This window comes from Lissotriton helveticus, chromosome 12, assembly GCF_964261635.1.
Source record: "Lissotriton helveticus chromosome 12, aLisHel1.1, whole genome shotgun sequence".
In the NCBI taxonomy this organism is placed as follows: Eukaryota; Metazoa; Chordata; class Amphibia; order Caudata; family Salamandridae; genus Lissotriton; species Lissotriton helveticus.
This window is the reverse complement of record NC_136073.1, coordinates 851,175,437-851,200,624: the sequence shown is the minus strand read 5'-3', so window position 1 is coordinate 851,200,624 and position 25,188 is coordinate 851,175,437. Positions and strand designations below refer to the sequence as shown.

The 25,188-nt window shown below is 43.7% G+C and overlaps 1 protein-coding gene across 1 annotated transcript in view; it reads right to left on the bottom strand.

The window, feature by feature from the left end:
• Positions 1–15,528, bottom strand: part of ATCAY (ATCAY kinesin light chain interacting caytaxin) — a 76,086-nt gene extending 60,558 nt beyond the window's left edge. Inside the window, exons 1-2 of the mRNA XM_078668423.1 lie at positions 15,421–15,528; positions 11,239–11,405 (exon numbers count right to left, since the gene is read on the bottom strand). Coding sequence (XP_078524549.1) covers positions 11,239–11,321 — 83 coding nt within the window. The 5' untranslated portion in view covers positions 11,322–11,405; positions 15,421–15,528. The remainder of the gene's footprint in view (positions 1–11,238; positions 11,406–15,420) is intronic.
• Between the last annotated feature and the right edge of the window lie 9,660 nt (positions 15,529–25,188).

Sequence of the window (25,188 nt, the reverse complement as noted above, 5' to 3'; positions counted from 1 at the left end):
ACACTCACATTGATGCACACTCACATTGATGCACACTCACATTGATGCACACTCCCATTGATGCACACTCCCATTGATGCACACTCCCATTGATGCACACTCCCATTGATGCACACTCACATTGATGCACACTCCCATTGATGCACACTCACATTGATGCACACTCCCATTGATGCACACTCACATTGATGCCCACTCACATTGAGGCACACTCCCATTGATGCACACTCACATTGCTGGAGAGATGTGAGCTCAGGGAGAGAAGACCGTGCCGCAGAAACACCCACAGACAACCCCCTTGCAAGAAATAACATCCAGGGCTCAGATGGGGAGGAGGGGCGGGCTAAAGGGCTCTCTCCCTGCTCCACTTAGCACCACGTCCCGCCTGGCTGTCAATCTCTAGTCAAAGGACCACAAAGAACTATTTATATCCAGCGGAAGGAAGCCAGCAGAAGCATTCCCTGCACGCCACCTCCTTGTACCTATTCATTTATTTCCTTCTCTTCCTTGAATTTGTGAAGAATATTCTTCTGAAGCTGAAAAACAATCTATAATAGAGATGAAAAGACACTGCCATCCAAGGTTAAGGAGAGTTAAAAAGGTTGAAACGTTCCTGTTATTTCTTTTGAAATGTTGGTGTAGTGATGGTGGATGGAAACACTTCCACCAGTGGAAATGGGCTGTCGGTACCCATCCAACAGCGTCTTGCTGGTTGCCAGTGCCCAGGACACTACGAATCCATGTGGACAATTTTTATTAACGTTGTAATAGGTTAAACAATTTTTGTGAAATATAATACCGTTGATCCATGCAAGATTTAGTGGTTCTTTCCATGATTAGGGAATATTTTACAGCTTTTCTCCCTACTGTTATTGTTGCTGCTATAAGAGACCTTTATGTGTTTTTCTAATTAGTAAATCATATTGTCTATAGGTTTTAATTGATGTTATTTATTGTATCTATAAAGTGACTGACTTTTTAAAAATATGTTTTCATATACATTTTGTACAGTACATTGCAAATACATATATTGAATAAATTGGTATTGTTCTTTTGATGTCTTGATCTCGTGGTTCCGAATTATGGATTATTATGGATTATCATAGACTAAGATAATCAATGAATAATATCTGTGACAGAATTGTCTTATCATGTTGTTTTTTAATCTTCTAAAAATAAATTTTATTTTTTAGGTTTTGTTGTAGTAATTTCCTGAAGAAGGCGTTTGCTACGCCGAAACGCACGTCGAATTATTACTACTTGTATAAATTCATTGTCTATTGATTTTATAATTTTACTGATGATACGTTTTATTTCTTATTATTTGAAACATTGTAGTTTTGATTTGATCTATTATGAAATGAATGTATGTTATTGTTTTTAACTAGTTATGTATTAAACACACAATACTTACTTTTATAGACATCTTTTATGTCTTTGGTTTTTGTAATACCCTCCGTATATATATATATATATATATATATATATATATATATATATATATATATATATATATATATATATATATATATATATATATATATATATATATATTTAAGATTGCCTAGGAACTGTTTTTCGCACATGCATTATTCCCTGTCCTAGGAATTGAACGATTATAGTTCAGGGGGCCTTTGTTTATTTTCCCTACACTTGTTAAATAATGTGTCAGCAAAATGTAGTGATCTTCCATGGAATTAGATCAACTTTTCAAAGGGGCTGTCTCTAGAGGGACCCTGTGCAGAAGCATATACAGAACCTGTGGGGACCTTGTGGACGGGCATTCAGCACCCCTGAAGGATCCTCTGCAGAAATGTATTCTGAGAGAATTTCCTACAGAGCTATGCCAAGATAATTTGAGACGTATCTGAAACATAGATGGATGGAAACAGGACCTTAATGTCTCACATGATTTACTTGGAACAATGCTAATTCCTCGCACTGCATCTGGAAAAGCTTGTTCACTTCCTTTAAGAGCTTTTTTTTTAAAGGATTACCGGCTGCCCTCTGGGGTTTTCTGAAGAACTATGCCTGTGCACCGCAGGCTCTGGTGGAGCACTATGGCAACTTAACTCGTCAGTTTGGCTGTCGTGTTCCTTCCCTGAGTGCATTTCACACTTAAGGGTGTCCTCACTTCTGCAACATCCCCGTTGTTCAATGTAAGAGCTTCTCTTTAGTAAAAACTACACGAGCAGTTCCTAAATAAATTCAGGTCAGTGCCGCAACACGCCCTGGTGACAAGTGAGCCAGTATCGGAGGTGATGATTGTTGCATCAATAGAACCTTGCTCGGTAGGGTTCAGAATTTATCAGGTGTGATAATTGTCACCTACTAGTGGCGGAGTGAGCTAAAGAACGGTGATGGATTAAACCCAGATCAGTTGACTGGGGGTGAGTGTTTGTATTGTCAACGCTCCGTCCATCATCACCTTTGTTTTTTCTTTTTTTGCCCTAAGTTGGCAGGGTATGCTCAGACGTGAGTCCCTTGCTCACTTTGCCACTGGAGTCAAGAAAGCCGGGCTGAAGACGGCTGTAATGCCAGAAACCGGTCCTGGGAAGCTTGATTCCGGTCCAGGGATGACATGGCTTGGCAGTTCGGGCTGGACTGTTCCCATGAGGCACAGGGTCAGACTGATTTGCATATGGCCATGTCTGAACTGGGGTGGTGGAGTGAGCTAAAGAACGGTGATGGATTAAACCCAGATCAGTTGACTGGGTGAGTGTTTGTATTGTCAACGCTCCGTCCATCATCACCTTTGGTTTTTCTTTTTTCCACTTACTAGAGGCTGACATGTGGATTTTGGTGCTTACCACAACTAAATCCGCATGGTATCGTAATAAACGTCACTTTTTCCAGAGTTAAACTCTGACAAGATTGACCTGCGGAAATTTAAATCAGAGGGTTGGACCCAGTAATTACCAAAATAAGGCTTTGACATGCATGCCTTTAAAAGCGATCCTTATTCAACTTTATTGATTTGGAAAGGGGTTAATAGGAAGCATTCACATGACCAACCTATCACTCAAGTGTATAGCGCCACACATCACCACCAAAGCTTCTGCGAGCCAGCCACCTTCGGGCCATTTTTATGCACTACTACACACTATGAACATGTCCGCTCACAATACAGTGCCAATGGTAGCAAAAGAACTGCTAACCGTCAACTAATACTAGGACCACTAAACGTTCAGCCCCCTCCTACCCACCCACCCGGAGGTAAAAGTCTGTACTTGGAGAGTGTTGTGTACATAACAGGTGCGTAGTCGCCGAAAAAGCGCTTCGACGCCTCTTCAGGGGTAGTAAGCGCTATATAAATGCAATTACAAATGATTTTAAAGTTATGTATTGGGTTTTTTAATCTGTACAGTGTGGGCATTCGAGGCGCAGTGACGTTTGTGTTCATGACGTCAGGCTGCAGAGTCCCGCGCGCACGTGGCAGGCTGTTCATCTGAAAGAGCGGGGCGGGCAGAGGGCGCATATTTACAAGCACAGGAGGACACACCAGCGTCCATGAATGCACTGTTCTCGGGCAGCGAGGGCCCCTTTGACGGTGCATCTGGCAGGCCGGGCTTCCGTGATGTGTCGAAAGCGAACAAAGGCGTGATAGAAACCGCACGGGCACGGACTCCCTTGGCAAGGCCGAGAATCCGGTGCAGAGCGACCTTTCTGGGCCGGAGACACACAGGAGGTCTGTGGCGCTGGGGAGTGGAAGGGTGGGTTCCATGGCAGCTGCATCAAAGTGCCCCCACCCCCACCCCGTCACCATCATGCACCTGATCCTAACCCCTGAGTCTTGCCCTGCTTCTGTCAGCGCCAGACCAGCTTCCATTTTCAAAAGCGCACAGAAGCCATATTAGCTGACAGAAAGGCGCTATGCAAAAAAATAACATTTGTTTCTTCTGTAGTCCTGACAAAAGTATACGTGCATTTGTGATTACTTCCCCCAGCATAATTAGTCAGAGTGGTGTTTCTAGTCATTTGGGGTTCGCTGAAGCTTCACCTGATCAGTAAACATAAAGGGCGTTACCGCTAGGACATGTAAGGCCAGATAAACAGGGTCTTATCATGTGTGACTGAATGCTAGGCATGCAGAGACATCATTCGCACAAGTCTCTGACTTAGGACTTTTCAGCAAAACTCCAAAGGACTATAAGTTTTAGGGAATGCAGATATGTGGTGCTATGCTACACTATGGCCTGATTTAATGTCCTGAACAGTACAGTAACTACTACGTCAAGGCGGCGGAGTAAAATACTCCGTTGCCCTGATGGAGTAACCTCTCTCCAAATTGAGAGATGTCCGCCAGCCCAGCGGACATCCCTCACAGTTGGCTGGAACCGTCGTCATGGTGTTTCCTGTCAGTGTATACAAAGTGTGTCGTACTGCTCCACCAACATGTCATTGCCGTCTGGTCCACGTTCAATGTTCTTTTTTTCTCAAAAAAAAAATCCCAAAGTGGGATTTTCGTTTTGAAAATAAACAAAAACTAACGAGACACTCACAATAGAAGTTTTCTCTCATGGTGTGGGGTCATTAAAAAAAATTCCCGCCACGTTTTTGATGTCGGTATGTGAAAGTAAAAACTGCCCATTTGACCGTCCACTCTAAATCGACCAGGTGGTCAGATGGCTAAACCTCTGAAGGCCATTTCTCCATCGGGCCGTCGGGGGAGTATATCGGAGACGGGGTAGTCTCCATCACTGACATACTGAAGGTCCGCTCGATCTTTTAACAGCAGAACCTGGCACCATTCTCCTTTGTCAACCACATATTCAAGACTCTCAGACAGTAGCTGTCGGTGGTGGGAGTAGCTGCCGACGGTGATGTGGGGAGGGGGAGGGGCAGGGTGGGGGGTAGTAACCTATAGAATACGGAGGATTACAGGTAAGTAAACATATAAATAAAAAAACTAATTTTGTTGCGTTCACTGCATCGCATTTGGGGATGCAGTGTGCGCAACAATATTTGGTTTTTTTATTTATATGTTTACTTACCTGTAATCCTCCGTAATCCATAGATTACTACCCCCCACCCTGCCCCTCCCCAAGTCACCGCCCGGCAACTACTCCCACTACCGACCGCTACTGCTCTCAGGCATCCTTGTCAGTACTGCTACTGGTGGACCATATCCTCAGCATTCTTCCATAGCTGGCCGCCTTTCACTAGAGCTGACCTGCCTGACAGACAGGTCAGATGTGCCTGGCCCATCCAACCAGAAGGAGCTGGATTGGGCATACTAAGTCCCTCCTTTTTATCACTCTCTTATCAAAGAGCACGCTTTGCTTCAGCGTTGTCCTCCATCCTCAGCATGAACGTTCTTTTTGATGCTATTGTGAAGATGAAAGCCAGGGATGACTCTCTTCTACTCAACTCCTAGCAGAGTACAGCTCCCCTTAAGCTTGATCAGCCCCTGGCATTACCAGTGCAGTTACCAGCAACTTCTGTGTATCTCCCCAGACCAAACTCAAGCTGAAGGTTCTTGTCTTTAATAGTGCCGCCAAGCCCGACCCAGTAACTGGTATCTGACCCGCTCCTGACCACTCTTGATGGACTATCAGTGATGGGTGATGCTTGCAAATCCTTGCCATGGCTTTGGAGGCACTAACCATTAAAGCATAGATGTCAATGCTCCCAAATTAGCAGGGAGGCTTCGGATTTTAAGCAAAATAATGTTAATTTTATTTTTCTCCCACCTAAACCTTCATCCACTCCAATGCACGTTTATGGGGAAATCAAACCTTTCCCTTCCCCCATTTATGCCTCTAAATTTCCTTTCCAGGTATTCCCAACTGTTAGCATATTTAACTAAATTTCTGGCGATTATACACGAGAAAAGACATTCATGGCTCGGTGGTGGCCAAAACCCCACTCCCTCACATCAACTAAAACCAAGGCTTTCAGGAGATCCGGATAAAGCTTTTCTCCTAGCTAGTTTTGGCAATGTCTATAAACATCAAGTACTGGTCCCCAAAATCATGTAAATGTCGGTTTTGGAACTATGAAGATCAGTCTGTGATGGTCACTTCCCTCAAGGACGAAGCATAATCCTCACATGGACAAAAAGGTCAAATGTCTCTTAAATGTTCAAATCTCATGGTCTTTCCTTTGAAGAGACCAATGCCAACTCCGTTATGGTCTGATACGGGCCGTGTTTGAAGGTTGTACCTCCTTGCTCCCCAAATATGTCCAGGAGAAGTAAAGGTTAATGCGATGCGGGACAGGAAGGCAGCAGAACACGAACTGATGATATCCTGATACCTCGTCAGTGCTGCCACCAGGAACATGGATTCTAGTTGTTTCACGTGACAAGAACCTTCGATCAACAACAATCCACGGGCACGCCAAAAGGTAATTAAACTTCCATTTCACAGGAAGAACTTTCTCAATCCTCCAACTAACAATGGATGCAGTAAGAGCCAAATCCCTTAGTGCCCATCCAAGCAATAACAAAACTCCCTCTGAGTTGATGAAAGCTTTTCATGAACATCTTTAACTCCAAGGCTCCTGCAGAAGCCTCCGCCTCGGATTCTAACCCGCATTCAAGGAGAGGATGACTCAAGTACCGAACAAGCCTGATCTCCCAGCCTCAACAGTGGCGAATAAATTCCTATTAATTTACTACGGGAATCTTCTGCCCTCCTTGGCATCATTTTAGAAGTCGCACTACACTGTTGTGGGAAAAGGTGTCTCTAGGAGCCAGGTAACCACTGATAGATGGATCCTCATGGTAGTCAAGATGATGGGCCCTAATGCTGTCAATGCTGCCCTCATCCAGGCACCTTTGTCCCACTCAGCATCCCAATACATTTCTACAGGTGGTCGAGAGGGTTGTCTATTTTCATCTAGCAGTAAAACACCAGTCAGTTTTCAGTAAGGCAGCTGTCCTTTCACTTGACCAATCAGAACAGTTCAAATCTCACCCAAAAAATCTCCTGACATTGCGTCGTTCTGATGCCGTTAAAGCTCTTCAGCTCAAGTACCTTGGAAGGCGGTGCTAACTTTAAATGCCTGAAAACTAAACTTTACTAACCGAAAGATTAACTCTTTTACAAACTGATCAGTATTGTAATGTTAAATGAAGATTGAGAACGAAACAACATGTGCTCTGAACAGATCCAGTTCACACTGACCAACCAAATCACTAGACCAGCAGATCAAAAAAGTTTTGGCTTACTTGGCGTGTCCTTTCTCATCCAGAACATTGGGGTCTTTTCACAAAGCTTCACGGGAGTAAACAACTGCGTTTGTCTAGCCAATATATAGTCAGTGATTACTTTTGAATACTCGGTTCTTTTTTCTTTCATTTCTGTCTATTGCAAACAGTTTCGAAGACTATTTTCTCAGAGAATCCTGTGCTTAATCAATGTACATTTATTGTATTTTCTTCCTATTTACGTGACCTAAGTAAGGCAAAACATTCTGGTAGACACATTCTGTTGACTGTATATTCATCTTAACACCATAATGCTATCAGATGCTGGAGTGCTCTTTCTTTCACAACAACTGGAGAAAGGGAATTTGCTAAACAGTTGGCCATTGGTTAAAGCCACTGGTTGGCCACTCAAGAAGCCATTATAAAAAGCCCTGAAGTTGAGAAATCTTGTTGGGCTTCAGGGAACCTGCAGCTAGTAAACAGATGGATGTGTTTTCAGAGAATGTGTGGGTGCGAGTGTGAGATTTCTGGAGGACGGAGTCTTTATAAATAAGGACATCTACCAAGATTGAAGCCACAAATCACCGGCTGACATTCACTCACCTATAAATACTCTTTTTTTCTTTCTTCAACAAACACTGGCCTCAAAGCACCAATGCTCAGCCATTAGGAATCTGACTAATTAGAAACAAGTGACTAGTGTAAGCAAGCATTTGCAATGCAATGGGTATTGCATTTCAGAGAGTTTAAGCTATTGGCATTGTAAATTACAACACCTTTTATTGATCTGTTTTGATAATTAACACATAAATAAAAGGCATTGCCATTTACAATGCCAATAGCTGAAATTCTTGTAAATGCGAGACCCATTTCATTTCAAAGAAGCGGTCGCCATAGTCCCAGGCATTTTGGAAAGGGAAAGTGCGCGTGAAGCACTGAATGTTACAGGAAAGCATGTCGTGCCTGCCGTAGGAGAAACTCAGTAAAGAAAATAGTGCTTACAGACTAAACAAGACATACTGTGTATCAACAGAAGTAAAAGGGCCAGTCCTCATGGGAGGTTACAATTGAAGGCAAGGCGGTACTAAGGAGGGACTAACAAGCCTATTAACGAATCAGAAGCCAGCATTTACGAAGGACAATGACACAAGCCAATGAAAAATATGGAGGCAGAATGGGCAGAGCTTCATGTCCCTACTTGAATACAGCATGCCACGCAGAGCAGCGCATGTGTTGCTCAGGCTGACCTAAAAATAAGCTGCACTACTTGCTCTTTGGCTTGTGTCAAACAATTGACCATTCAACGCTCCATCCATCATTTCCTTTGGTTTTTCTTCATTCTAAATGGCTGCCGGCTTTGTCATTTATAAGAAGAAAGCTTGATTAACATTCCCATCTACCCCATGCTGCTAACTGAACGCAAGGGTTTGTTGCTGAGAATTTTTAACCAGCATGGTATTAGGTCATGTCGGCATGCACTTATTTTTTGTTTGAAGGGTGAATTTCCTCAAGCGATTGTAGCCGTCAACAAATTTATCACAATAGAGGACAGGTTATTGCACTGAAAGGCTAAATGACAGTTTCACAACAGGTGCAAAAAATATTGCAAGCTACATTAATAAGGCTGTATCATTGTTCACTCTATAAAGAACATATGAAGGGGCGATACTCTCTGTACATGTTTACAATTTTAGTGCCATACACTTTTAGTGACAATTGCACTATTATCCTTATACCTTACTTTGGCTGACTAAAGGAAACAAGAAAATATTGACGTGAGATTTTATTTGTATTTTGTTTGCAGCTTTACTGCACTTTCATCGAGATTTGCCTAACAGCTTTGCACTTTAAAACGAGAACATGGCTGTAATAACTCGAGGCATTATGAGAAACATTGATAATATCTCCATTAGTGTATCATTTTACTGCTTTTGCACCCTCTAGCGAAATTTGCACAAATATTTGTATCTTTACTACTGCTGACCAAGCAAACAAGACTATGTGGATGCGGAGATCTTGCTTGGACTAGTTTACAATTTTACTGTATTGCACATGTTAGCGAAATTTGCACTAATACCTTGCACTTTAATCTAGAAGTATGGCTGAAATAACATGATGTTCCTTTATCAGTATTTTTCAATGATGTTTAACATTTCAACTCTAGCTTCCTTGTAGAAAATGTAATGTTTTTTTTTGGAACTGAAATAAATATATTTTGACTTCGATTGTCGGATCCATGTCAATCTTAAAATAAAAATGGCTAACATGTTTTTGGTCTGAAAACGTACACTTTTCCATAACAGTCACTGGCGCTTAAGGAAATTATGCATGTGCGCCTTATAAAAGGGTAGAATTAAAATGCTAATGCTTCTTTTCTTAACGTGGAAGTTAACAATGGCACTTCAAGAACTTGTGCTATAAAATCAAGTTGAATATGGTGGCTTGTACTGTCAACGCTCGTGCAGATGAGGCCAAACCCGGCTGTGATGGGGATAGGGAAAGTCATGTGTATAAGGAAAACGTTCTTTTGGTGCTTTAACATGGAAATACATGCCCATCCAATGGCTGAAAAGGAGTGGGGTTGCAGAGGGCAGGTGTTTACTGGGCCGCGGAATATGATGCATTGTAGCGTGCACTGGAGAGCTCAGCAGCCAGCTGTCTGCATACAGCGAGATGGGTCCTCGCTTTTCGTGGAGTGGGAGTGCCATCATCAGTAACACGCTCTTTTACCCCTTGCATGCGCGGCGAATTTTCACGCTGTGCGGGCGTTTTTAAAAGTGGGCGGGATTCACATGGCCCCCGGCCGTCTTCCGCGCACGCCCACCATGACGCATAACGGCCGGGGGCCGCCATGAGCATGCAAGGGGTTAAGTATGGTGAAGGCCTGTGGAGACGGGCAACAGATGACGCTGTGGCCTCCGCGTGTTGTGCTGAATCACTGTGAGCAGAAACAAGGCTCTAACGGGGAGCAGAGCCCCCTTCCAGATCCCAGCGGTTACTGCCTGAACACCACACAAACAGAACTGTTCAGAAACAGATTTATAAATAAAATGGAAAAAAATCACAAGCTCTCTCAACACAAGCCTACACCACACACTGCTCGAGGACGCCCCTCTTAATAAAAAATATTTGCAATGCAATAGGTCTCACATTTAAATGCGAGACCTATGGCATTAGAAATAAGTGGCTGAGATTGTCCTGGCTGCTTGAAAAGAGAAAGTGTGCATGGCACGCTGACTGTAAGCAAAGCAAGTTGTGCTTGCAGTAAGAGAAACTCAATAAAGAAAATAGTGCTTACAGACTTAAGAACATGTACAGTATAACAACTGAAGTAAAAGGGCCAGTCGCCATGGGAGGTTACAATGAAGACAAGGCGATACTAAGGAGGGACTAACAAGCCTATTTACGAATCAGAAGTCAGCATTTACGAAGGACAATGACACAAGCCAATTACAAATATGGGCGGAGTCCTCCAACAAGTCTCGCAGAGCAGCGCACTGTCTCTAGGCTCGACCTAAAAAGGGACCACTGACATTCTGTCAGATGGTATATGGAAAATAGTTTGAAAGATTTAGATTGAAAAGCATTTTGTTTGAAGCTGTAGGTAAAAAATATTTACTTTAAAAAAAGTTCTGCAACAACTTGCATAACCTCAAGTTGATCTTAGCGTCCAAATTTACAAGGACTGAGGTTAGATAGTAAATCTGCTCAATTGAATCAATGAAAAATAAACCGATTGAGGAAGTCGAAGTTATGAACAGATTAAGATTGTAAAAAAGGAACTTGCAATCTTCGTCAAACCTTTTTTTTTTTTTAGATCAAAATGAAAGATTTTATAAAAAATGTACTACGCCCACATTCTGCACATTTTCTCTCTTTACGACCTGCCTACTTAATTTGCTGAACACACAAAAAGATATCTTACAAAGAGTTGAAACCCATTGAACAGTTTGGGAAATTTGGATAGATGGTAATTTGTAACTTTAATCCTAATAAAAATGTTGCAATGAAGGAGAAGTTGGTTGGCCCTTTGCATGCTCGTAGTCTGACGCCCTTGCAACGCTACAAAATTGAGTAGAACGTACTTGGGGAAATCCTCGTCCTGCCATTCTTCTTTGACTTCCACATCCACGTTCTCCATTCGCAACGTGGCCTCCGTGGTCCCCATTGGTGCTCAGAGTGCGGTACTGGACAAGGCCTGAACCAGCGTGGGCAGCTGAGTGCACAGTATTCTGAGGAGCAGCAGCTTCTCCTGGAGTTGAGAACATGACAAATGGTAAGGTCGAGTTGGACGAATGTTCAAACATCACTAGAATTATCACAGAATCACTCTCTCTTTTCCTCTTAGTACGTTGGTCAGAAAGGGCTGTTCCTATGCACAAAACTGTCCCCCAAGATTGTTCAGAGATACCTCTCTTAAGGTCAGACCCTGACAGTTATATTTCTACATCACTTGCCCAATCCCTGAATATAGTTGCCTGACTGCTAAACCCATTCTCCTAAAATAGCTAATCCCAGCACGGGATTCGTGTAGGAATATCAATGCCGAAATATCGATGGATCACCATATCGTAACCAGATTATTGGGGGACAAAATATCTAAGAGCTCAGTGCAGAGGAGGAGGTATGGATTTACTATTCTTAACTCTATATCTACGTACCTGGAATGTATATATGTCACCAAGGTACAAATATGTGTATCATATATAGAACATCTATACAAATTTACCTTTCGATATGGTGTCCCTTGATATTCTGGTCACGATTTTGTGACCCACTGATATTATGGAGAAACATCGTTAACAACGCAGGGATTACATCGCGATGCTATTACATCGCGGTTTTCACAACGCAAGTCGTTACAACGACTTGCGCTGTATGTTGCTCTAGGACAAGGAATAGTATAATTTACTATCCAACACCTTCCCTACTGTACGTAGACTGGAGTTGGAATAGTAAATTATACTACTCCTAAGTCTAGCGCCCTCCAACCCAAGTCGTTGTAAAAATCGTGATGTAATGTACCACGATGTAAATGTATGCGTTGTAACGTCATACGTTCATATTATGGCTTCGATATTCCCAGCCCAGACCCAAGATGGCTATTTCACAAACCAGCTATGTCCAAAGCTGCTAAAACATATTAGATTTGTTTTTTTAACTTTACTGGGGATATTCCTCATCTTCACTCCCACTCCAATCGAACCTTCTTCTCCTCGTTGCTCCCCCACGTAAAAAAACCATCTCTAACTACTGCTTAAAGTACAACGTTTTTAACGGGGAAAACCCTTTTATCACCAATATCTTCCTGGTTTCCCCCTCCCATTACTTTCATACCCCTTCTTCATATTTGAGTGTGAAAATGAAAAATGATTACAAAGCATTTAATATAATTTTTTCACTATGAGAAAATGTGATGTTCTATTAAACTGTCTTTATAATATGCAGTCAGAGATGCGTCAGCACCACTGTGTGAAAAGCACTTAAAGCCGTATTAAAGAAAATGTGAACTGGTGCAAATGAACAGACAACTCAATTGCCCCGATGTTTACTACTTGAGTAATACCAAATGGAGCAGCCAGATTTTAACAAGAACATCCTACCACGTGTATACCCCTTCAAAAAATAGGCCCCACTTATTAATGCATTATGTTTGCTATTTATGCTTTAAACAGAGCAAACGAATGTCTCGATTTCGTCTTTCAAATTTTAAGTGGTTTGAATGGATTTTCCTCACAAACACAAAAGTGGTGCGAAATGAGTCTTTGTCACTTTTTCCCTGATCCAAATCTTGCTTGCTTTGCTCCATTCTGTATTACACAAGCAGAAAAGTGGTACACATTAACTTATACTTTAATGTTTATTTTAATGACAAGTGTCTGTAGTGTAGCCCCCAAGTGCACTTAAAGAAACAGAAACATGGAGGAACCTTTCTCTTCCTTTCCTATTTTCTCACCACTTGTGTGTCATGTTTTGTAACTCTGTGTGCCAGTTTCTCACAACTGCTTCTGTTGTCCTCACTCTCTAAAACGTTCTTTCTCATGTTCTGACATGAGTTACCCTGAACCATCCATGTTAGAATTGCAGGGGTTAAGGCGTCTTTAGAAGTGATGCAGTTTTTTCTGCGGACCTGACTGTTTATGTGTGCACTTAAAACTAATGTCCAGAGTATCTCCAACGGATCATCAATTGAATAAATTCACAAAAGATTTCATCCTCTAAATGATGCCACAATAGGTCTCACCTAGTGAATTATGTCAAAATATGCCTCACCATATTAATATTATCTCTAAAGATCTGATCCAGTGAATGATGTAGCAGTGTGCTTCGGCTGGTGATGATGTAAACAATAGATCTGATCCAGTGAACGATTTCACAATTGATCTCATTCAGTGAAAGACATTCAGAATAGATCATATCCAGTGAGTGATACCACAGTGGGTCTGATACGGTGAATGAAGTCACAATGGGTTTCGTCCATTAAATATTGTACCGTAGGACTCAACAATGAATGATGTCGTAATAGGTTTCATCTGGCAAGATGACGTCCTGTAAGTCTTATCGGATAACATGATGTCATAATATAACTCGTCTGGTGAATGATGTCACTATAGCTCTCAACAATGACACATTTTGGTCACAGCTGGTAAATATTATCCCAATCGCTCAATGAATAAATGATTTCACAATATACCCCATACTGTGAAAAATATGAGAACTGCTCACATCAACGACTGATGTCAATTTATGAATCCTCTGACGAATTATGTAACCAAAGGTCTCCTCCCATAAATAATTTCACTGTAGGTGTCTCCAGAGAACAATGTCTCATTAGTGAAGGGTGCTACAGTAGATCATCTAGTGAATGATGTCACAATGGACTTCATCCAGTGAATGATGTCACAATTAGTCAACTAAAGTGAAGGAAGCCACAACAGGTTTCATCCAATGAATGATGTCACGATGAGGCTCATTCAAGTGAATGATGTCACAGTAGACTATCTCTGGTGGATAATGTCACCAAAGGGTATCATTCATTGAACGGTATCACAATAGTCCCATTCAATCAATGATGTCACTATTTTTCTTGTCATGGACATAGGGGGCAATATATGTCTCATCCCATGAACGATGCCAAAATATGTCTCGTTGTGTGAATTGTGCCATAATACATACCAGGAAGTGAAAGATATCACAACAGGTATCATCTAGCGAATTACTACGTCACAGTGGTCTCATCCAGCAAATCACATTACTGGGCCCCAGAAAAACCAGCCACACACCATTAAAAGGAGCCAGCGAGGAGCTTTGATGGCCGGGGGGTGTTGGTGGTACAGGAATGGATCATGTTCACTCGATGGCCTCGCGGGAACCTTAAGAACCCCCACATCAGTATCCGTGCAAACTTTAATTGCCTTAACCCAACACAATCTGGGGTGCAATGCCTTCCCCTGAAACTTTTCAGGGGGACTATTCAGTCCCAAGACCAAAGAATATATTTCAGATATAGGAGACTCGAGGACTCCTCTTCATAATCTGCATGGAGGCCCTTATCCATTTTCTTTATGATGCTTAAAACAGTAGCTGTCTGGAGAAGAGCGCCATGCCCTTATGCCTTGGCCAACTCCCTCCAATCGCAAGATGAACCCCTCTGTGCCAATCATGTCTCGATGTCCAGTCTCCCTCTCATACATAGGCAGCGTCACACAGATGCCTTCTATGCAAGGAAACAACGCACCTGCATCAAAACAGCCAGCATCACACACACCAGGTGAGACTCTTCCCTCTTGTACCCCACATGAGAGGCTCTCCAGGGAGAGAGACCACCAGGCCCAGAAGGGTTCAACGCTATGCGTCCCTTATGTAACTTACTTATAGCATACTCACTCGAAATACCGACCCTTGCATTCACTCGTTGTCAACAAGTCGACGAGCTTGCAAGTGTGCAGAAATCTTTTGCGTTTTTTCCTTGTCTCCCTCTTGGCACCAATGGCTAGTGCCCCATTCCTTTCGTTGCATTTTAATTAGCAATTACACGTGATTTATATTAATTAGCATCTGCATGTTTTTTTTTGGGGGGGGGGGGGGGTCTAAAGGTTCCCCCCAGCGCTCACACTCTTCCGGGCTAGAACTGCTCCTCTGGGGTGTTAGACATCTTTAGACAATCGGATGACGTCATCCGGGTGAATTATAGGGTTTCGTGACGCGCTGAACGAGGATGCAAGCGCCCGGCCCGTGCCGTAAACCATCAAGACCCCGGTACTCACCGTGCTGCCCGCCTGCCCCTTGGTCCTAGGGTGACTCACAGCTGGGTGCCCCTGCCTCCTGCCCGCCGAGCATCCTTCGCCCTGGCAGGGCCCTCGGCACCGACACACCATTCACAGCAGCGGCACTGCCACTCTGGCATTGGCGCGGCGGGCTCTGTGGGTGAAGCCCCTCAGCGCCGCCTGGTCGTAGCGCCTCGAAACCCATCCATGACCGTTTACCTCCGTGTAGCTCCTCAGCATCCCCTCTGGATGGACTCTGGCCCCGCCTGCGATGCCAGCCTCCTGCCGGGGTACCAGGGCTTCTCCGGCTCACAGCTGGCCGAGGCTAAGCCCTGCTCAGGCAGCCAATGGCGCTGCTTGTGTGTTGTGTATGTGTGTGCGCCGGGAGGGGGCATCCATCACATATGTGAGCCCATCCTCCCCCCCCCCCCCACCTGCTGCTTCTGCGCCTCACCCCATTGGATGGGCGACTGGAAGCATTTATCCAAAGTCTGCTCAGATTCACAGATGCTGATGGAGAGGGAAGGCTCGATGGACCGGGCGATCTGCGCCAGAGACCGCGGGAGCATCTATTTCCACCTCGGCGACAATCTGATTCCCTGCACAGAAGGCAGTCCTCTTTTATTTCGTTTTACATGCAGGTGTAGTGCATATTGGAACCCTGAAAGCAAGTGAAAAGACAGCAGTTCTACACAATAACCTGCTTTTTTTTAAAATTTATTTTTTACAGGCGATGTGTATAAGAAAATAAATATAGTTGCTCAGACTGGCAAGGAAAACTAGCGCTGCAGCACTGATTTTTCAGACCACACGTCCCTTCTTCAGACAGTATTATTTTATGTTATGCTGCAAAGGAGGCAGGGACGAAAGGGGCCAGGCGAGAGGTTGCGGTGGAAGTAAGAGTGACGGAAGCAGAGGCAAGACTTAGAAGAATTTTTCCCCCCAAACGCGTTTTTCTCACTGTGGAAAAACACTTTCCCCCCCCGCACGCTATTAATTCTAATATACATAGCGCAAAATGTCTTGTTTTTTTTTCTATTTCAGATGTCAGGGAATGCAGTGATCGCCACGTTGAGGAAATGTTTATTTATTTATGTTTTTTGTAGAGCACGAAAATCATCCCCAAGGGGATATCACGGCGCTGTTACTCCTTATCGTTATGGAGGTTCACTGGATCATTCAAAAAAGTCCTTAAGTCCTAAACAACCAGGTTTTAATTTTTTTCCTGAACCTAAGATTTTCTTCAGTGAGGCAGATATCTAATGGTAGCAGGGCCGGACTGGCCGTAGCGGGCACTGTGCGCCGTGCGGCCTTAGGCATGTGCAAGCTGTGCACCTGCACAGGGCCACCACACCTCAGGGGCCACCACACCAATATATATCCTTAATATAATAATCCTCTGAGGATGGATACATATTTGCGTGGCGGCCCCTGGCAGGGATTTGGCGGCCTCCGGTTCTGTTCCGCTTCCAAACACCCTGACCCCCCCTCTTCACTGGCCTCCGCGCTCCGCCCCGCCCGGACACCCTCTTCCGGGGCCTCCTAACTACGCTCCCTGCCCAGGGCCGCCATGAGCCTAGAGCCGCCCCTGTGTGCGTTTCACGCAGAGGGGTGGGGGCTAGTTTTGTGGCCATGGTGACTGGTTTAGTCACTGGGGGCCGGTTTAGCATGCTCCACTGAACAGCCGCCAGATACGAATATGAACGTCCTCCTGCTCTGACTTACTTAATTTGCCTTGTTTTAGCCAGTGCAAGGTTGCCTGATCTCAGATCACGTGCAGGAGTATAGCTAGCTTGTAGGATTTTTGGACCTGTTTTTATAAAGTGCTTTGTTCGCACGAAAGAGAAGTTTCAACTTGGCTCTTTGCCGCATGGGCAACCAATGCAGGGTAGCTAGGCAGGCATATGCAGAACTATAGTTTCATTGTAAGTATGGGTGAAGCTCAGTTTTTTTTTACATACATAAGACAGGATCCTTTTGTGTTGATCCGAGGTTGGACAGCCTATCGGGTGGATACGCCCCTAGCTTCCACCAAATAACCCACAAGAGAATTAGAGTAGACAGTCTGTACCTAAAATGTATAGTTATTTTTTGGGTTAAATGTCCAAATGGTCTTTGCTGATTCCAATGTGTTTATTGTGGTCATCAGGATTTGGGCCTGATGTAGGAGATACAGCTATGTCATGGACCACCACATATAACCAGGAACTACCACAATATGGCAAGTATTGGACACGATTAGGCTAAAGACAGGCAGAATATAAAAAAACTCATTCACAATATGTCAACGAAGGACCACTATTATGCTACAGATGCCCAAAATGTTGCCAAGAATACTCAATGTATGCCTATTATATCATGAAAAGTTGGAACCTTAAATGAAACAATACATCAGGTATGGGTCACTATAGCTAGGAATAAAATGGGGCAGGTGAGATGTAAACTGGTGGACAAATATGGTAGATGGGCATTGGTTGAGCTGGATATGGGAATTACCGGAATGTACTATCTATGGCTCAAACCAGGATCATCCTAAAGTGCTGGAAGACTTGGCGGTGGAATTAGTGTCCTGGTCAGATTCACTGATAACATTTGTGCGGATCTGAATATACACGCGGGAGTGGATAGGTTCCAAACGAGTAATTATCAGAGAAAAAAAAACATGAGTTTGCAGGGCATTGACTTCACTCATGGCCAGCCAAGGCCTAGCTGATCTTTGGAACACTAAATACCCCTCTGACCCCGGCTACACATATTTTTCTTGCCCACATAAAAAGTATGCCAGGTTGGATTATTTTTTGTTTTCTGGTAGAATGTTGGATAATGTAGGGATTAGGAAACTGCCAAAGCTAATGTCAGATCATAATCCCTTGATTTTTGATGTAGTGGTCCAAGGGAATTTTTAGCGCTATTATAAATGGACCTTTCTATAGAAAACTGCTGGTAAATTCAGTATTCATAGAGCATATAAGAAGTTGGGTAGTCAGCTTTTTTTTTACATTAATAGGTATAGTGCCCCATGGGGTATTGTATGGGATGCTTTTAAAGCAGGGTTGAGGGGAGAGATCATCAGCTTTGTGGTGCATAGCAGGAAACAGCAGGAGGCTGAGAGTAGGAGTCTGCTAGAAAAGCTAGCTGAATTGGAAAAAGAGCATGTGGTAAGGATCAGTCATGGGTTAGACGTATTACAAACTCAGCTTAAAGTCACAATGGTAAAAGTAGAGATAAATAGCTACTATACTCAGAAAATTGCGGAAGGAAATCAGACTTATAAGAATGAGAGCTATGAATATGGTGAGTGAGTTGGGAAACGCCTAGCTCTACATACATACAGAAAGCAACTAGGAATAATATTGCCTCAATTAAAAGAAAGGATGGGTCAATTGCAACGATGTCAGCGATATTGTACGTATATTTGAAGAATTTTATCAAGATCTATATAAGGATGATTGTCAGGCGGCTGCACTTAGGCTGGTTCAGGGGGTGGACCTGGGTGGAAAAATAGATCAAGCCGCCAGGCGGGAATTGGAAGCTGATATCTCAATCGAAGAGGTATTAAATGCACTACACCAACTTGCTTCAGGGACATCAGCAGGCCCTGGAAAAGTACAGCTGGAGCTATACAAGGTGCTTCAAATTGAACTAGCTCCCCTTCTCTTAGATTTGTTCCTAGGAGTACAAAAGAGTGGGCTTTCTCTGGAATCTTGAAAAGGTATGGACATAGCTATTTTCCCTAAAAAGGGTAAACCCTCAGATAAGCCCACCTCGTACCGACCAATATCCTTTATACATTTGGATGCCAAATTGTATTCTACAATCTTGGCGGTACACTTAGGGAGGGTCATAGCTCATCTGGTAATACCATGGCACCATAATTTTATACCAGGAAGAGGAACAACTGATCATATAAGGCATGTCATATCTTTTTTCGATATTTCTGGAGTGACCAAGAGCCAGATGGCTATGATCCTCCTCGATGCTGAAAAAGCATTTGATCGGGTGGCATGGAAAAATTTATGGGGTGTATTAGAGGTTAAGGGATTTGGCCCCCGAATGATCATCACTATCAAGGCAATGTACGTAGATCCAAATGCATGACTTAAATTAATGGGTGATGACTCTGGAAGAATAGAGGTGGCTAGAGTGGACAAGACAGGCGTGTCCCTGCTCTCCAATCTCATTCGCCCTCTACATTAACCCATAAGGATGATTGTCAGGCGGCTGCCCTTGGGCTGGTTCAGGGGGTGGACCTGGGTGGAAAAATAGATCAAGCCGCCAGGCAGGAATTGGAAGCTGATATCTCAATCGAAAAGGTATCAAATGCACTACACCAACTTGCTTCAGAGACATCGGCGGGCCCTGGAAAAGTACCGCTGGAGCTATACAAGGTGCTTTAAATTGAATTAGCTCCCCTTCTCTTAGATTTGTTCCTAGGAGTACAGCAGAGTGGGCTTTCTCCGGAATCTTGAAAAGGTATGGACGTAGCTATCTTCCCTAAAAAGGGTAAACCCTCAGATAAGCCCACCTCGTACCGACCAATATCCTTTATAAATTCGGATGCCAAATTGTATTCTACAATCTTGGCGGTATACTTAGGGAGGATCATAGCTCATCTGGTCATACCATGGCAGCATAGTTTTATACCAGGAAGGGAAACAACTGATCATATAAGGCATGTCATATCTTTTTTCGATATTTCTGGAGTGACCAGGAGCCAGATGGCTATGATCCTCCTCGATGCTGAAAAAGCATTTGATCGGGTGGCATGGAAAAATGTATGGGGTGTAGTAGATGTAAATGGATTTGGCCCCCGAATGATCACCACTATCAAGTCAATGTACGTAGATCCAAATGCCTGACTTAAATTAATGGGTGATGAATCTGGAAGAATAGAGATGGCTAGAGTGGACAAGACAGGGGTGTCCCTGCTCTCCAATCTCATTCGCCCTCTACATTAACCCATTTGTCGAGCAAATCTTACATAATCAGGCAATAAAAAGCGGTTATTACAAATGGTATGAAATGAAGGTTCTGGCATACACAGACAACATCGCTATTGTTACAATTGATCCTGATCGCACAAAGAAGGAGATTGAAGCTGTGGCCGGGGAATATGGTCAAGGTTCAGGGTACTTTTCGAATAAGGAGAAGACGCAGATATTTTGTACAGAGAATATCGGCTGTTCTAACATTCAACGAGTGGATACTGCCACGTATCTCGGGTCAGGATCAATCCTACGGTAGATACAATCAGTTACATTAACTTTAACCCTTTGGTCAGTAAAATATCTACTGACTTAAGGCGTATGAATGGGCTAACCTGTCAATAATCAGTAGGATTAATATTCCTAACATGGTAATGTTACCAAAGATACTATACTTGTTTAGATCTATCCCCATGGAGAATGATGGATCCATCCTGAAGAAATTGGATTCAATTTTTATAAACTTCATACGGCAATACAGGAAACTTAGGCGCTCTCTGAAATTCCTCATTCTCCCACAGGAACGTGGTGGCTGGGCAGCTCCCAGCCTATTCTGTTACTGGTCGGCTCTTCTACAGCAGATGGGTATATTTTTCTCGGCGGAGAATAAGGATAAGGAAGATCAAGGGTGCACCATGGTTGCACCAACTATCTATGAACTCGCAGTTGGGAGAGCTGTGCGTGGCACGCTGCTCCGACAACTGGAGCCGAGTTATTTTAAGAAAGTACATTTTGAGAGCATAATTAACGCCTGGAAAGTTTGGAGTAAGGTTAAAAAAATTAATGAAGATTCCAAATTATAACAAATACATACCTTTGTGGCCATCTCCGCTCTTTCCGCCTCTCTTCTATGCTGTAATTGGAAGGCATTAGGAGCAAAATGGCCTCACTAGGACTGGAGATATGTTTTTATCAGGGCAATTGTGCTTGTAGGAGTCAGGCTTAGTATATGGTGTTAACTTATGTAAGTGTAGCACCCTGCACTAATCCAGACAACCCTTATGATGATTTTAGTCGTCTTAGACAACCTTAGAAAGCTCTCTAATTGGTAGCTGTGGGGAGCAGCCTTCAGGTTTAGTCCAGAAGGAGTGTAAAGCAGCTTGTTTTACCAGAATGTAATCATATTGGTATAGATTTAGTGAAAAAGACCACACAGTGTAGTTATAAAAATATCTATTTATTATAAGACACTCACTAACACATACAAATATCTCCTACCCGGAGATACTCACAAAGCACACAATACTTTGCAAAGAAAACAGGTAAGTAGCACAAATACACAGTGGTCGCCAGGGGAGACCAAACCCAAAATATATACTAAAATAGTGGGGTGCAAACCACGACTCACGTCAAGACAATACCCAGGAGATGTAGAAGTGCTGGGGACCCAATGAACCACCCGAGGTAAGTAACAAGGAATCCCACAGAGGTCGTGTGCAGAGTGGGAATACGACAGCGAGCTCAATTCAAGTCAATGGGTAAGTCGCGGTTGCAATTTTTAAGAAGAAGGGCCCTTCCCAGTTGTCCCTGAAGAAACCCAGTGGAAGACAGAAGGTTGGAGAGCCACCCCACCCGTGGATACCCTAGGAACCAGGATACCTACACCAGGGAAGCCGGGTGCATAGGTGTGAAGTGGTGTCGGAAACTGCCGTTGCACTCAATGGAGGACTTCAGAAAGACTCCGCTGGTGAAGAAAAGAAAAGTGTCCGGTGGAACCCAAAGGTGGATTCAAGATGAGAAGTACCTGCAAGCAGAGGGGACAGAGTCTATGCCACTCAGGAGTGACCAAGAGGCACAGAAGATGAATGCCTACCATTGTTGGGTGTTGCTGGAGGGTTGACATGACCTTGGAGGTGCAGCTGTGTGGACCAGGCGATGCTGTGGAAGACCAGGAGCTCTTTACGAGCTGTCCCACGTCGGATGTTGAGAGTTGAGGGTCAGTGTCTGCCGGGAACACTAACAAGCCTTGGCAACTGCAAACAACATGGCAAGCAAAAAAGGTGCAGTGTTGGGACCAGCAAGGTTCATGTGACTCACCACAAGTAGGGGAGTCAGAGCAGGCCAGGAGTGATCAGGTGAGCCCACTGAAGTAAAAGAAGACCTTCAAGCTGACCCACGGACCGGAGGCACAGAAGTCGCAAGAGGACCTCAAGCAGCCCACCAAAGATGCGGGCTCACGATGCAAGAGATGTGGTGAGGACAAATATTTTGTGCACAGGAGATGCTTGAGGTTGGGGCTACTTGAAGTTTGAAGATCTCTGAGGAAGAGAGCCAACAAGCCTTTGCAATGGCAAGTCGATGCTGTGCGCAGGGGTTCGTTCCTGCGGTTCCGACGAGGGATACTGGCCTCAAACTCGGTGAGAAGACAGTGCAGTCCTCGAAGGAGTTGAAGAACCACCACCTGTGCTGCTGACCCTTTTGGAGTCTGTGGGAGCCCAGGATCAGCAGACTGGTCAGGTGCTTTGCGGTGCCTGCAGATGCAGGGAAGTGACTCCTTCACTTCAAGGGAGATTCCTTCAGGTGTCTTGGATGTCCACAGGCCTTGGAAGGATCCTGTATGGAGCATAGGCACAGAAGTTGCAGCAGACTTGCAGATGACAAGACCAGGAGCAGCAGGAGTCTTCCCAGTTGCAGTCTCGGTGCCCAGAGCAAAGTCCAGACTGCCCAGACGGTTGAAGATGAAGTGGTGCTGATAGAGCGCGCAGATCACCCAACCAACAATTTACCATATACGTATCGGGCCTATAATCTTCAATTTATCTTATACATTAATAAGATGACCTTACGCTCTACTACCAGCAACCCTAGTTCCTTCCTATATTTTTCTGTTGTACCCGACTTACCAATTCACCATTACGGGTACCTAATGTCCACAATGAATCAGGGAGCTAGCTGTGAAGAAAAAGGCAAACAAAATGCAAAATACCAACATATGTCCTTTATAATTTCATAAAATGACCACAGACTACTGGGAAGTTTTAGAGATTTTATCTAGATTTCAGATTTCAGAAAGCATTACATTTACAACCAGCAGGCAATCAATAACCAAGATAATAAAAAGCACATAACCATAGAGGAAGCAAATAAAGCTGATCATTTATGCTCGAACAGGAAATTGCTCAAACACTATATCAGAGTTAGTCTATGACTGAATATGACTAAACACGAGATAGATTTATAACATATTAAAATGTAATAATGGAAAAGACTATGAACTTTGAATCACGGGAGCTCTAGATAACATATACCTTATAGGAAGGGAAGAAGTGGAACATACTAGAATATTAGAACCATCATTGAGTCAGCTATAAGATAAGAATCAAACCCAATTCTATATTTTCATGAATTGTATCGAGAAAGATGTACTTAAAGGTAGGGGAAAAATAGGAACATGCTAGATAATATCAGTAACATATGAGCTCTTCATTCAGTAGTTTTGCGAAAAGCATGGAAAATCAATATATGCAAAGGATTTGTCTTTATTAAAGCAAAGACAGAAAAATAGAAGGTGCAGTAAAGAGCTTTCAGCACTATATTTACCTAGAATGGTGTGAAGACCAACCCTGGCCACGGATCAGTCAAGGACAGGAAAATACCCCAAGGAAGGACAGTCATCAGCGGGACAGCAGATGCAGAATGGTCACCCCAGGACAGGACAGGAAACCCAGATTAGGATCAGGACAGGACCACCAAGGTACGACCAGCACCCGCAGTTCGGAAGCAACGCCTGCGCTCCACCCTCTCTGCAGCTAACAGTCAGAACCCCGATTGGGTCAGCGAAATCCCCAGCAAAGTGCTCCGCCAGCACTTAGGGTTTCTTTAGCGAAACCCCGTGAGTCTATGGAAATTATGGACAGAGTGCTCCGCAGCTCTCTGTATCAGTCACCTATTGAGTGCGTTGGGTCAGTGACAGGTCAGCTATTCGGACAAGTCGGACAATTTCTCTAGCTAAACCTAGGCTAGTTATACTGTTTTCGGGTCAGTGTACCACCCCCAAATGTTGCAAGTGTCAGAATCCCCAAATTTCGATTGGTCCCCAAGTAGGATAGGTTAACACACCAATCATGTTTCACTTCTACAAGCCTTCATTTACATACTTTGGAACCGCCTATTTGAATTTGGGGTTCCCATGATCTATTCTGCAGAATACAAAGAAAGAAATACAAATGTATCTATTGTAGAACAATTTGACTTCTTCGGCTGGGTGAAGGTGCATCTTCCCAGGCACATTTTGGCCGCCACCTCTGGTTGGCAGTCGTTCAATGTCACCGGCCGAAGTCTTGTCATGCGTAGTAGTGTACTTCAATATGGATTCCCGCGCATCCCATCAACCCTCAATACCGTGGTATATGAAAAGTAAGCGAAAACAAATTAAAACATAGAAATAAATGAATACACTGTATACCGTGAATAGCTACTCTATACCCCTTACTTAAAATATACTAATGCGTGAGTGTTTAGTGCAGACAAACAATCAACATAAAACATATGCGCAAGCTTCACCATGTGAGTACACAGGCAGCCATTTTAAAAGCAAGTGCGCAAGCGCCAAGTTTTCCCACCAGAACTGCAAGTACGTCACGTCACGTGAGTGTGACTAACGCATGCGCAGAAAGAAACCCGCCAAGCAGCGGCCATTTTTAGGAACGAGAGTTATTGAGTTAGTAAACACATATGCAAGCGTCTCTAGGGCACCCCAAATGTCAGAATAAAGGGAAATTAATAAGACGAACAGGTTGAATTACGTTATTACATGTTATTGGAGGTTCATGAGTACGAGCAA